The 12,443-nt window shown below is 43.2% G+C and overlaps 1 protein-coding gene across 1 annotated transcript in view; it reads right to left on the bottom strand.

The window, feature by feature from the left end:
• stum (stum, mechanosensory transduction mediator homolog) overlaps positions 1-1,309 on the bottom strand; it is a 28,997-nt gene extending 27,688 nt beyond the window's left edge. Inside the window, exon 1 of the mRNA XM_062045087.1 lies at positions 739-1,309. Coding sequence (XP_061901071.1) covers positions 739-949 — 211 coding nt within the window. The 5' untranslated portion in view covers positions 950-1,309. The remainder of the gene's footprint in view (positions 1-738) is intronic.
• Between the last annotated feature and the right edge of the window lie 11,134 nt (positions 1,310-12,443).

Raw genomic sequence — 12,443 nt, 5'->3', positions numbered from 1 at the left:
GAATGACATCAAACACTTGAAATAAAATGTGCACATTAAGTCATTCTTGCATCGGCTAGTCTTGTTAATCATATAATCCCGTGATTCTCTAACTGTGGTACGGTACCACTTGTGGCACACAGGCTCCATCTAGTGGTACCCCGAAGAATCACTCAGTCATATATTGTAATGACGTGACCGGAGCTGTTATCACAGTGTTACTGTTCAAACTGTGTCTAATGTTACAGTGGCAAAAATATTAAATATACTTGTTAAACAAAACCTCTGCCTTGTTTTTAATGACTACTTGGGCCTACTACACAGTCATATTTTAATGTGAGTCGTTATGGTGGTACTAAGAGAGCCAAGTGTTTTCTGAGGTGGTACTTGGTGAAAAAAAGTTTGAGAACCACTGCTGTAATCATTTCCTCCTACACCTGTTACGGTCAAACATGGTACCCTGCTAGTTGTCCTATGTTTAAACCCTTTACTAGTCCACGAGTCTCCACCCATTTAAGAAATCTCCACCCACTTCTTTTATTAGTTTAGTTGCGTCTAATTGGTCGAGTGCTCATGAAAGACAGATTTTTTTAATCTTTCATGCTAATGAACAAAACAACAGCTGTTGTGTTAAGTCAAACGTGTTTTATAGTTATCTTTTTGTTATATTTAGCTGGTGGTTTGCTGCATCATGGCAGTCTTTTGAACCCTGTCAGTGTCCTGTTTCACTATTTTCAACCCTCCCTGTTACAAACTCACCAAGTCCTGGAATGAAGGTGTTGAAGAAGAGGCAGATGACCGCCAGAGGGAAGGGCATTGTGGGTATGGCGGCCCTCAGGGGTCCCTTCTTCTCGCGGACCCCCACCACCACCCCGCCCCCTGGCGCGGGGGCCCCCGGCATGGCTTTGGCCCCAAAATTGTCCCCGGTCTTCACACACCACTGCTCTGTTCCTCCCTCCTTCTGTGCCATCTTTTACTTTCAATTCGATCACAAAAGCAAGACAAGTGGCTGCTTGAGCTCAATAAAAGTAAAATAAATCATAAACAGTCCAATAAACAATGCTATTTATACTCAGCAAGTCATCAGAACAACATTAGACAATGGCAGTAAAATGATCAAGTAAATCTATTCCTTGGATAGGCAATGGAAGAACATTCCCTTGAGACGCTCACCACAGCGTTTGGCCCCAAGTCCTAAAAAGTGTCTCATTAGTGATGTCCCTCATTTGTCTCCTTGCTGCGCGTCAAGACAAAAACAAGAAAAAGTAAAATTCCTGGAAAGACGGGTGCGTCTCCTCTTGTCAGGTCAGCACTCAGCATTCCTCCTCTTCATCACAGAGAGGAAGAGCTGCTTGCAACAAAACCCCTTTTTTTACTCCCTCTCCCCCCTCACCACAATGACACCATTTAAAGGTACAGTACAGCAATTACTAATACAGTAATATAAACTGTAATAGTATGTTGCCTTATGCCTCAAAAACATGATTTATTTAATGCAACTGTTTAACAAAAACATGTTTCAATGTCAATGCTGGGAGACTATCATTTACACTCCTGCTAATTTTCACTAACAATGTAATTTATTGTCTATAGTACATTTAAACACTGACTATTGTGTCGAAATTGTGTCAATGCTAGAAGAAAACGTGTGAATGCTGAGAGACGAATATTTACATGAGCGATATCATGAGTCAAAATATTTACTGAAAATTAGCTTTGAACACAAACACTATAGTACACTAAACCAGTGTTTTTCAACCTTTTTTGAGCCAAGGCACATTTTTTGCGTTGGAAAATTCCGAAGGCACACCACCAGCAGAAATCATTAAAAAACGAAACTCAGTTGACAGTAAAAAGTCGTTGTCGCAATTGTTGGCTATGACTTTAAACCATAACCAACCATGCATCACTATAGTTCTTGTCTCAAAGTTGGTGTACTGTCACCACCTGTCACATCATGTTGTGACTTATTTTGACTTTTTTGCTGTTTTCCTGTGTGTAGTGGTTTGGTTTTTGTCTTGCACTCCTATTTTAATGGCTTTTTCTCTTTTTTTGGTATTTTCCTGTAGCAGTTTCATGTCATTTCTACTTTGTTTTAGCATTCAAGAATATTTCAGTTGTTTTCATCCTTCTTTGTGGGGACATTGTTGATTGTCAAACCTAACCCCCCCCCCCCCCCCTCCCCTCCATATCCCACACCCCGGATTGTAAATAATGTAAATAATTCCATGTATATACTCTAATGATTATCTTGTGTGATGACTGTATTATGATGATAGTATATATCTGATAGTATATATCTGTATCATGAATCAATTTAAGTGGACCCCGACTTAAACAAGTTGAAAAACTTATTCGGGTGTTACCATTTAGTGGTCAATTGTACGGAATATGTACTTCACTGTGCAATCTACTAATAAAAGTTTCAATCAATCAATCAATCAATTCAATCAATCAGTCAATCAATGTTCGGATGTACATTGTGGACGCCATCTTTGCTCCACAGTAAGTCTTTGCTGTCGTCCAGCATTCTGTTTTTGTTTACTTTGTAGCCAGTTCAGTTTTAGTCTCGTTCTGCGTAGCCTTCCCTAAGCTTCAATGCCTTTTCTTAGGCGCACTCACCCTTTGTTTATGTTTGGTTTAAGCATTTGACACCTTTTTACCTGCACACTGCCTCCCGCTGTTTCCGACATCTACAAAGCAATTAGCTACCGGCTGCCACATACTGATATGGAAGAGTATTCAAATTACACGGTTATTACTCTGCCGAGCTCTAGAAAGCACCGACACTCAACAACAACACATCATTTGCAGACTATAATTACTGGTTTGCAAAAAATATTTTTAACCCAAATAGGTGAAATTAGATAATCTCCCACGGCACACCAGACTGTATCTCACGGCACACTAGTGTGCCGCGGCACAGTGGTTGAAAAACACTGCACTAAACAAGTGTGAACGTTGAGGAAGTCTTGATGAGGTACAGTATTTGTGAACAATGTTTGAATGCTGTGAGACAGGCTTTCGCAGCAATGCTTATTGTGATGAAAAATTTATTTTATCATGCAGATGTCCTTCTACATATCGCGGACATTTCCACCTTGGTCCTGGCTAAGGTAATACTCTCTAAGCTTTTGTACATGTGTCTGGCTACAAAGTGAACTTGGGTAAAAGTAAAATATTTCCTATAAATTTGTCTGCACAATTTTCCCTTTAAAATTGCCTTGCAAAGTTTCACATATTTGTGCGTCCAGGTCACATACGCTTGCAGAGCTTTATAAAGCCAACTTTGTTTCACTGTTGTCCAGAATCCAGGGAGGTTTTGATCACTGGTCCTTACTTAATTTATCTACAGTGGCCCGTGTCAACTCAGTAAAAATGAATATACTTTGTTCCAGTGTATAACACTTTTCTCCCTCAGTCCTTCTTTCGTAAATTAAATATTCAGTTTTTAGATTTCATTTGGAATCAAACGACTCACAGGTTACGTCAACAATATTTACCCAAAAGACCCAAATCGTCGGGAGGATTAGCACTACCAAACTTTAGGTTTTGCTACTGGACCACTAACATTAGAATTTTTAAATATTGGCTGCAATATGAAGCATTTGATCCCCCGCGGTTATGGCTGGTTATGGACGCTAACTCAACTAAACCAGTATCTCTTAGGGCTCTGGTTCACTCTCCCATTCACTCATTAACATTTGCTTTTACGAAAAATCCAATCTTCAGAATTTGGGTTCAGTTTAAGCGCTATTTTGGCTTACAGACTATTTCTAGTCTTGCACCCATAACTGCTAATCATGCTTTTCCTCCTTCTCTTGCCGATAGTGCCTTTTTAAGATGGTCAAGTCTGGGGATCATTAAAGTTTTATACATTGACAACGCTTTTGCCTCTTTCCAGAAACTTTTGTGATACACTTTCACTCCCCAATAAAATTTTTTCCAGATTTGCAGAGTGACACAGTTTTAGATGTGTTTTTGACACCCTTTCCAACTTTAAAAGGATCAATTACATGTATTTATAACCTAATTTGCTTTCACTGAGTCTCTAAATTCACTTAGGTCACTTTGAGGGGAAGATTCAAGATTGACCCTATCTGAGGAGAGCTGGACAGAGATGTCATGTAGAGCAGTGGTCCCCAACCTTTTTGTAGCTGCGGACCAGTCCACGCTTGAAAATTTGTCCCACGGACCGTTTTTTTTATTTTTTTTATTTTTCTTTTTTCTTTCATAAAGAAATACAATCATGTGTGCTTACGGACTGTATCCCTGCAGACTGTATTGATCTATATTGATATATAATCTATATATTGTTTTTTTTATGTTAATTTAATTAAAAAAATATATATTTATTTATTTTTTACTATTTTTTTTATTTTTTATTTCTTGTGCAGCCTGGTACCAATCGGTCCGCGGACCAGTACCGGGCCGTGGCCCGGTGGTTGGGGACCACTGATGTAGAGTTCATAAGTCTTCTATTTGTGCTAAACACAGCCTTATTCAATGCAAGCTAACACCCATCCATCCATCCATTTTGTACCGCTTGTCTCTCTCGGGGTCATCGTACTTAATACACCAAGATTCGGCTGGCTAAGATGTATGACGGAATACCTGAATCGAGTGATTAGTGCCAACAGTCTCCAGCTAACTTAATACATATGTTTTGGCTCTGCCTATCCCTGTGCAGTTATTGGACATACATTTTTAATATTTTGTCTTTGGTAATTGGCAAAAGGGTTGAACCGAATTAAGTGGACTATTTAGGGTAGACTTTCTGTCATCTACTCTCAGCAAATTCAAAAAGAATCTGGCAGCATTTACTACTTTGTTGGCTAAAAGACTCATTGTGCTAAATTGGAAGGCTGCAGCGCCTCCCTGCCACACCTGCTGGATTAGAGAGATTCTTTATTTCCTTAAATTGGAGAAAACTAGGCTGACATTGAACGGTAGTTCTGTGACATTTCAAGTAGTATGGGGTGCTTTCTCAAAATCTGTAAAGGAGACTCATCTGCAGTTTGGCACCGATTGAGACGTGGTTGAATTGTGTATGATTGATTAGCCTTTTGTTTTCCGTTGTGTATTGCTGCACCATATTGGGGCCATTCGGAAGTGCAGTTGTTTGTGGCTTTTTATCAATATTTGCCTGGTTTTTTTTTGGTGGGGGGAAAAAAGAACATTTGATTTGTAATGTATTGTATTTCCATTAACTATGTGTCAAACAATTTCAATAAAAAAAATGTTTAAAACATAGATATACTTTATCATCATTGATTGCTATTGAGTCAAATTGTATGAATGCTGGGAGACAATCACCATCACTCATACTGTAGTGTACAAAACATCTTCTAACATATAACATTAAAGTACACAAAAATGATGGGAATGCTGAGAGGAAAGCTTTCAAATTGCATTTGTGTGTAAAAATGTGTGAATGCTGAAAGAACACAATTGTAGATAAGAATACGTCCTGCTCGAATGCTGAGAAATAGCTTTGAACATACGGTAAATGCTATAATGTGAATGCTGAGAGTAAAGTCTTTGAATGATGAAAAACAAAAGTGAATGCTGAGAGACCAATGCTTATTTTTCAACAAAGCTAATTGTCATTGAAAATGTATTTTAGCATCAATGCTGACATAAATCCTTGTGTGAGTAAAAAATGTGTGAAAAGCATTTAAACTAATTTTGTGTATGAAGATGCGTGAATGCTGAGAGACAATCTTTATCACTCATACTATTGTGTACAAAATAGCTATCAATATACAACTTTACAGCATATAAATTACACAAAAATGGTGGGAATGCTTAGAGAAAAGTGCTCATGTTGCATTTGTATGTGAGTAAAAACATGTTTCATATGATTGAACATAAAATACACCCACACGTTGAGAGACAATGCAAATATCCAACATGTATTTCAGTGTCAATTATTCTCATGAATGCTATTGTAATGTGCTGTGACAATGCTGAGAAAAATTACAGTTGAGTTTTGTGGCTTACAATGGACATTTTTCTTTTCTTTTATTGGCACCATCGCTCAGTCAAAGCCTCTCTCAGCATTCACACAAAGATAAAGCAGAGTCAGACTTGTGTTCAACTCTGCTGCTGTTTGGTTACATGCTTTGAAGGCATCTTCATTCATCCTTATTGTGTGTCTTAATTGATTTCAGTGTCAGCTGACTTCTTGTCTTTCTTGTGCTAACAACGAGATGAATTTGATCTTCAATAATAACAACACCATTGTTACGGTATAGCTCGGTTGGTAGAGCGGCCGTGCCAGCAACTTGAGGGTTGCAGGTTCGATCCCCGCTTCCGCCATCCTAGTCACTGCCGTTGTGTCCTTGGGCAAGACACTTTACCCACCTGCTCCCAGTGCCACCCACACTGGTTTAAATGTAACTTAGATATTGGGTTTCACAATGTAAAGCGCTTTGAGTCACTTGAGAAAAAGCGCTATATAAATGTAATTCACTTCACTTCACTACTCTTTAACAAAGCGGCGCAGGAACACTCGTCATAACAAAAAAATGATTCTCCATCTTTGCCAGCCCATCCCCGGCTCCCGCGCTCCCGTCTCCTAGCAACGGCAGGAAGCTTCGTTTAATTATTTCAGCGATATTGATCTTCAGCTTTTTTTGGACTTCCTAATTTGAATTGTCTCCTTTACAAACCTATCACATGACCAAGGACGATATGAAAAAGTCACTTTTGTCATGCAAGGCACAAATCCGTGTGTATGATGATGTATACATGTGGGAAACTAAGGTCTTCTGCTGCCATGACAACATGGCGGAGGGGTTAATAAAGCAGTGTGAAAGTTACTTTATGTTCAGTAATCAAGGACAAATTGCTGCTCATCCCTCAAGGCATTCTTAATTAGCTAGTAATTAACTTGTGTGAGTGCGTGTGTGTGTGCGTGCGTGTTATTGTCTACCATGTGGGGACAGTGAAAGTCTATAGTAAAGACAATAACGCTCAGTTTTGATTGACACTATCAGGCATGTATTACAATCAACCCTCTATTCAATTAAATCTGCAAGTCGATGGGTGTGTGAATAACCACAGGGGTCTCTATTTAGCACAGGCTCAAAAACATCGGCATTAACAGTTGCGGCCGTAGGCAACCTCCTGATGTAGTATTGTGTAAATGTCACACAGTAAGTACATTTAAATTATCACAATGAGTCAGCATCCAACAGCTTTATTTAGTTCTGCATGCGATTTCAAATGTTGCTAGTCTCGTGTAACGTTTGTCGTGCTGTTGTTTACATTAGTGCTATTACATTAGTGACTCAGCAGTTTGCTCCTTGCAGCTGTTACAACTAGGAGTGTCTATTGATATCAGATTTCTGTTCGACATCAGCTTAAAGCAAGTATTGGTTGATATGTGCTTGCATGTAAAATGTGTGATATAATGTTCCATTCAAGCAGTGCTGCAGTGTGTTTACTTGTGCAAAGCTGGACTGCCAGTTAACATCTAAATGTCCTCCAATAAGCACACAAGGTTGGTCTTTTTTTTGTAATTTAGTCAAGTCATTTACTAAATGTAAATATGGTGGTCTATAGGCTACTTGTAGCTAGCAGCTACCCAACAGCTAAGCACAATAGCACACAAGCTAGACATATGTAAGAAGTGTCATTAATTAAACAATATTGCAGTCAAAAACAGCACATTTGTCAATATAAACAAGTATTAAATATTTATAGTTGCATATTACTTACACATACAAAGTCTCCAACGCAGAAGTGTATAAGAATGTATCAAGTAACAACTGTGTCCGTGTCATTCAACTTATTGTGTCATACGCTTATCCAAGCTTATGATATAACTTTATCGTGAATTATTGTGACCAAAAGGTGTCACCAAAAACACATTACTACTCCACTTCAACTTAAAATGTGTATACATATACTGGTATATAAAAACATTGTGTATGTATGTTTCTCCTGTGTATTTCCCCCTAGAAAGTGCCCCCTTGTTGTTGTTGTTATGCAGCGTTATGCATATATATATATATATATATATATATATATATATATATATATATATATATATATACTACCGTTCAAAAGTTTGGGGTCACATTGAAATGTCCTTATTTTTGAAGGAAAAGCACTGTACTTTTCAATGAAGATAACTTTAAACTATTCTTAACTTTAAAGAAATACACTCTATACATTGCTAAAGTGGTAAATGACTATTCTAGCAGCAAATGTCTGGTTTTTGGTGCAATATCTACATAGGTGTACAGAGGCCCATTTCCAGCAACTATCACTCCAGTGTTCTAATGGTACAATGTGTTTGCTCATTGGCTCAGAAGGCTAATTGATGATTAGAAAACCCTTGTGCAATCATGTTCACACATCTGAAAACAGTTTAGCTCGTTACAGAAGCTACAAAACTGACTTTCCTTTGAGCAGATTGAGTTTCTGGAGCATCACATTTGTGGGGTCAATTAAACGCTCAAAATGGCCAGAAAAAGAGAACTTTCATCTGAAACTCGACAGTCTATTCTTGTTCTTAGAAATGAAGGCTATTCCACAAAATTGTTTGGGTGACCCCAAACTTTTGAACGGTAGTGTATATATATATATATATATATATATATATATATATATATATATATATATATATATATATATATATATATATATATATATATATATATATATATATATATATATATATACATACACAAACAATTTTGTGGAATAGCCTTCATTTCTAAGAACAAGAATAGACTGTCGAGTTTCAGATGAAAGTCTGAAATATATATATATATATATATATATATATATATATATATATATATATATATATATTGTCAAGACTAGGTCTTTGGCGTGGTTTGCTCTCCCGTGGTGCAAAAGAAATGGAACGGACGTGGCGTGCAGGTAAAGACATAGTTTAATTATAACTATAAACTACAAAGTACAAACAAAAGGGTACAAACAAAAGGCGCTCACAGCGGAGGTAAAAAAAACTTCACTAGGAAAAAACAAAAGGCGCGCACAATGGCGGAGAACTATGAACATTTAAACAAAAACTTACGTGACAAGAAACTGTGAACATGGCATGAATGTGTGATGTCGCCAGGACGGACAACAGAAACAGAAAAGCCTATATAGTGACATGATAAGTGAAAACAGGTGCGTGACTAACTGTGAACAGGTGCGTGACATGACAATGTGAAAACGTGAGACAGGTGTGTGTGAGTCCAAACGTGGAACAGGTGAAACTAATGGTTGCTATGGTGACAAACAAAACCAGGAAGTGAAACAAGGAACTAAGGAAGTGTCCAAAAAACAAAACAGCACATGGCCAAACAAAAACATGAACACAGACATGACAGAACCCCCCCCTTACGGACAGATCCCAGATGTCCAAAAACAAAAAACAGGATCAAGAGTCATGGGAGGGGGGGAGGGGGACATGGCGGTGGGTCGCCAGACCAGGTGTCCCCGAATCCACCGGGGCAGGATCAGGTGGCGGCGACGCGTAGATCGCCGCTGTACCTGACGAGGTGGGCGACCCGGGAATGGCCATATCCATGACCGATGAGGTGGGCGCACTTGGCGTGGCGGACGACCAGGCTGTGGCCACCTTCGTGGCAGACGAGGAGGCAGGCGCGTCGTCATCATGGCAGGCGGCGAAGTTTGGCGTGGCGCGTCAGGCGGCGAAGCTTGGCGTGGCGCGTCAGGCGGCGAAGCTTGGCGTGGCGGGTCTTGGTCTTGGCGTGGGTCTTGGTCTTGGCGTGGGTCTTGGTCTTGGCGAGGGTCTTGGTCTTGGCGAGGGTCTGGGTCTTGGTCTTGGCGAGGGTCTGGGTCTTGGTCTTGGTCTTGGCGAGGGTCTGGGTCTTGGTCTTGGCATGGTTGGTCTTGGACTTGGTCTTGGTGTTGACATGGTTGGTCTTGGACTTGGCGTGGTTGGTCTTGGTGTGGTTGGTCTTGGTCTTGGACTTGGCGTGGCGGTGCTTGGACTTGGTCTTGGTCTTGGTCACTTGGCGGGTCTTGGTCTTGGTCACTTGGCGGGTCTTGGTCTTGGTCACTTGGCGGGTCTTGGTCTTGGTCACTTGGCGGGTCTTGGTCACTTGGCGGTTCTTGGTCTTGGTCACTTGGCGGGTCTTGGTCACTTGGCGGTTCTTGGTCTTGGTCACTTGGCGGGTCTTGGTCTTGGTCACTTGGCGGGTCTTGGTCTTGGTCACTTGGCGGGTCTTGGTCACTTGGCGGTTCTTGGTCTTGGTCACTTGGCGGGTCTTGGTCACTTGGCGGTTCTTGGTCTTGGTCACTTGGCGGTTCTTGGTCACTTGGCGGTTCTTGGTCACTTGGCGGTTCTTGGTCACTTGGCGGTTCTTGGTCACTTGGCGGTTCTTGGTCACTTGGCGGTTCTTGGTCTTGGTCACTTGGCGGGTCTTGGTCTTGGCTTTGGTCTTGGCGTGGGGCAGCCACGGGCGGCACTTGGCGGCGTGGGGCAGCCACGGGCGGCACTTGGCGGCGTGGGGCAGCCACGGGCGGCACTTGGCGGCGTGGGGCAGCCACGGGCGGCACTTGGCGGCGTGGGGCAGCCACGGGCGGCACTTGGCGGCGTGGGGCAGCCACGGGCGGCACTTGGCGGCGTGGGGAAGCCACGGGCGGCACTTGGCGGCGTGGGGAAGCCACGGGCGGCACTTGGCGGCGTGGGGAAGCCACGGGCGGCACTTGGCGGCGTGGGGAAGCCACGGGCGGCACTTGGCGGCGTGGGGAAGCCACGGGCGGCACTTGGCGGCGTGGGGAAGCCACTGGCGGCACTTGGCGGCGTGGGGCAGCCACTGGCGGAACTTGGCGTCGTGAAGCTGCGACTGGGCGTGGAGCAGGTACTGGCGGCGCTTGGCGTGGAGCAGGTACTGGCGGCGCTTGGCGTGGAGCAGGTACTGGCGGCGCTTGGCGTGGAGCAGGTACTGGCGGCGCTTGGCGTGGAGCAGGTACTGGCGGCGCTTGGCGTGGAGCTGGGCGTGGAGCAGGTGGATCTTGGCATGGTCGAAAAACTGGTGGTGGCGGCCGTGCTGGTGGCTGTGGCTTGGCAGGTCGAAAGACAGGTGGTGGGGGTCGTGCTGGTGGCTGTGGCTTGGCGTGACGAAAGACTGGTGGTGGGGGTCGTGCTGGTGGCTGTGGCTTGGCAGGTCGAAAGACAGGTGGTGGGGGTCGTGCTGGAGGCTGTGGCTTGGCGTGACGAAACTGACCCACCCCACCTGAACAATTCCCAGCCCTAGCCCCCCCCTCAAGGAGCGGATCCCAGACGCGCTCCCCGCGGTCTGGAACCGTCTTTTGGGGTGGGCGGAGGGGGTTCAGGAGGAGGGCAGAATCCTCCCCTCTAAATTGTCCAAAAGGTCTTTCGTTCCCCCCCACCTGGGCTTTTGTGGGTGAAAAAAAAATTTCTGACTTGGGCGTGGCATGAGTCCTGGGGGGCGGGGCATGAAAATTGGGTGACTGTGATTGACAGGATCTGATTTCTAAAAACATGTCTTGGTAATATTTAATCATGGATTTAGAGTCTTTGGTTGGATGTGGCTGACAAGAAAAAGAGTTCAGGGGAAAAAAATCCATGACGTCACCCACTGGCAGCGGCGTGACGTCGTCCTGGGGAAGCCGGGCTGGCTGCAGCTCGTTTCCGCCCGGAGGGGGAGGAGCTTGCGGGAACGATGCGTCCTTTCCAATGCTTGTGGAAGCCCTCCCTGACGTCCTTCGTTGGGAGCGGCGCTTCCGGGACTGCGGTGACGCAGCGCCATCCTCGGACCAAAGGGAGCTGATCGGCACCAGTTTGCCGGTCGGACCCCACATGAGATCCCTGCGCTCCATGGGGGAATGGCGGAGTGTCTCGGCTTCCATGGCGCGCAGGACCTCCCACGTTACCTCGTCAAAATTGTCCCATTTTTTTGCGGGAGAGCTCTCGTGCTGGCGACATCTGTCAAGACTAGGTCTTTGGCGTGGTTTGCTCTCCCGTGGTGCAAAAGAAATGGAACGGACGTGGCGTGCAGGTAAAGACATAGTTTAATTATAACTATAAACTACAAAGTACAAACAAAAGGGTACAAACAAAAGGCGCTCACAGCGGAGGTAAAAAAAACTTCACTAGGAAAAAACAAAAGGCGCGCACAATGGCGGAGAACTATGAACATTTAAACAAAAACTTACGTGACAAGAAACTGTGAACATGGCATGAATGTGTGATGTCGCCAGGACGGACAACAGAAACAGAAAAGCCTATATAGTGACATGATAAGTGAAAACAGGTGCGTGACTAACTGTGAACAGGTGCGTGACATGACAATGTGAAAACGTGAGACAGGTGTGTGTGAGTCCAAACGTGGAACAGGTGAAACTAATGGTTGCTATGGTGACAAACAAAACCAGGAAGTGAAACAAGGAACTAAGGAAGTGTTCAAAAAACAAAACAGCACATGGCCAAACAAAAACATGAACAC

Source organism: Entelurus aequoreus, linkage group LG04 (genome assembly GCF_033978785.1).
Source record: "Entelurus aequoreus isolate RoL-2023_Sb linkage group LG04, RoL_Eaeq_v1.1, whole genome shotgun sequence".
NCBI classification, from domain to species: Eukaryota; Metazoa; Chordata; class Actinopteri; order Syngnathiformes; family Syngnathidae; genus Entelurus; species Entelurus aequoreus.
This window is presented reverse-complemented; position numbering and strand designations above follow the sequence as displayed.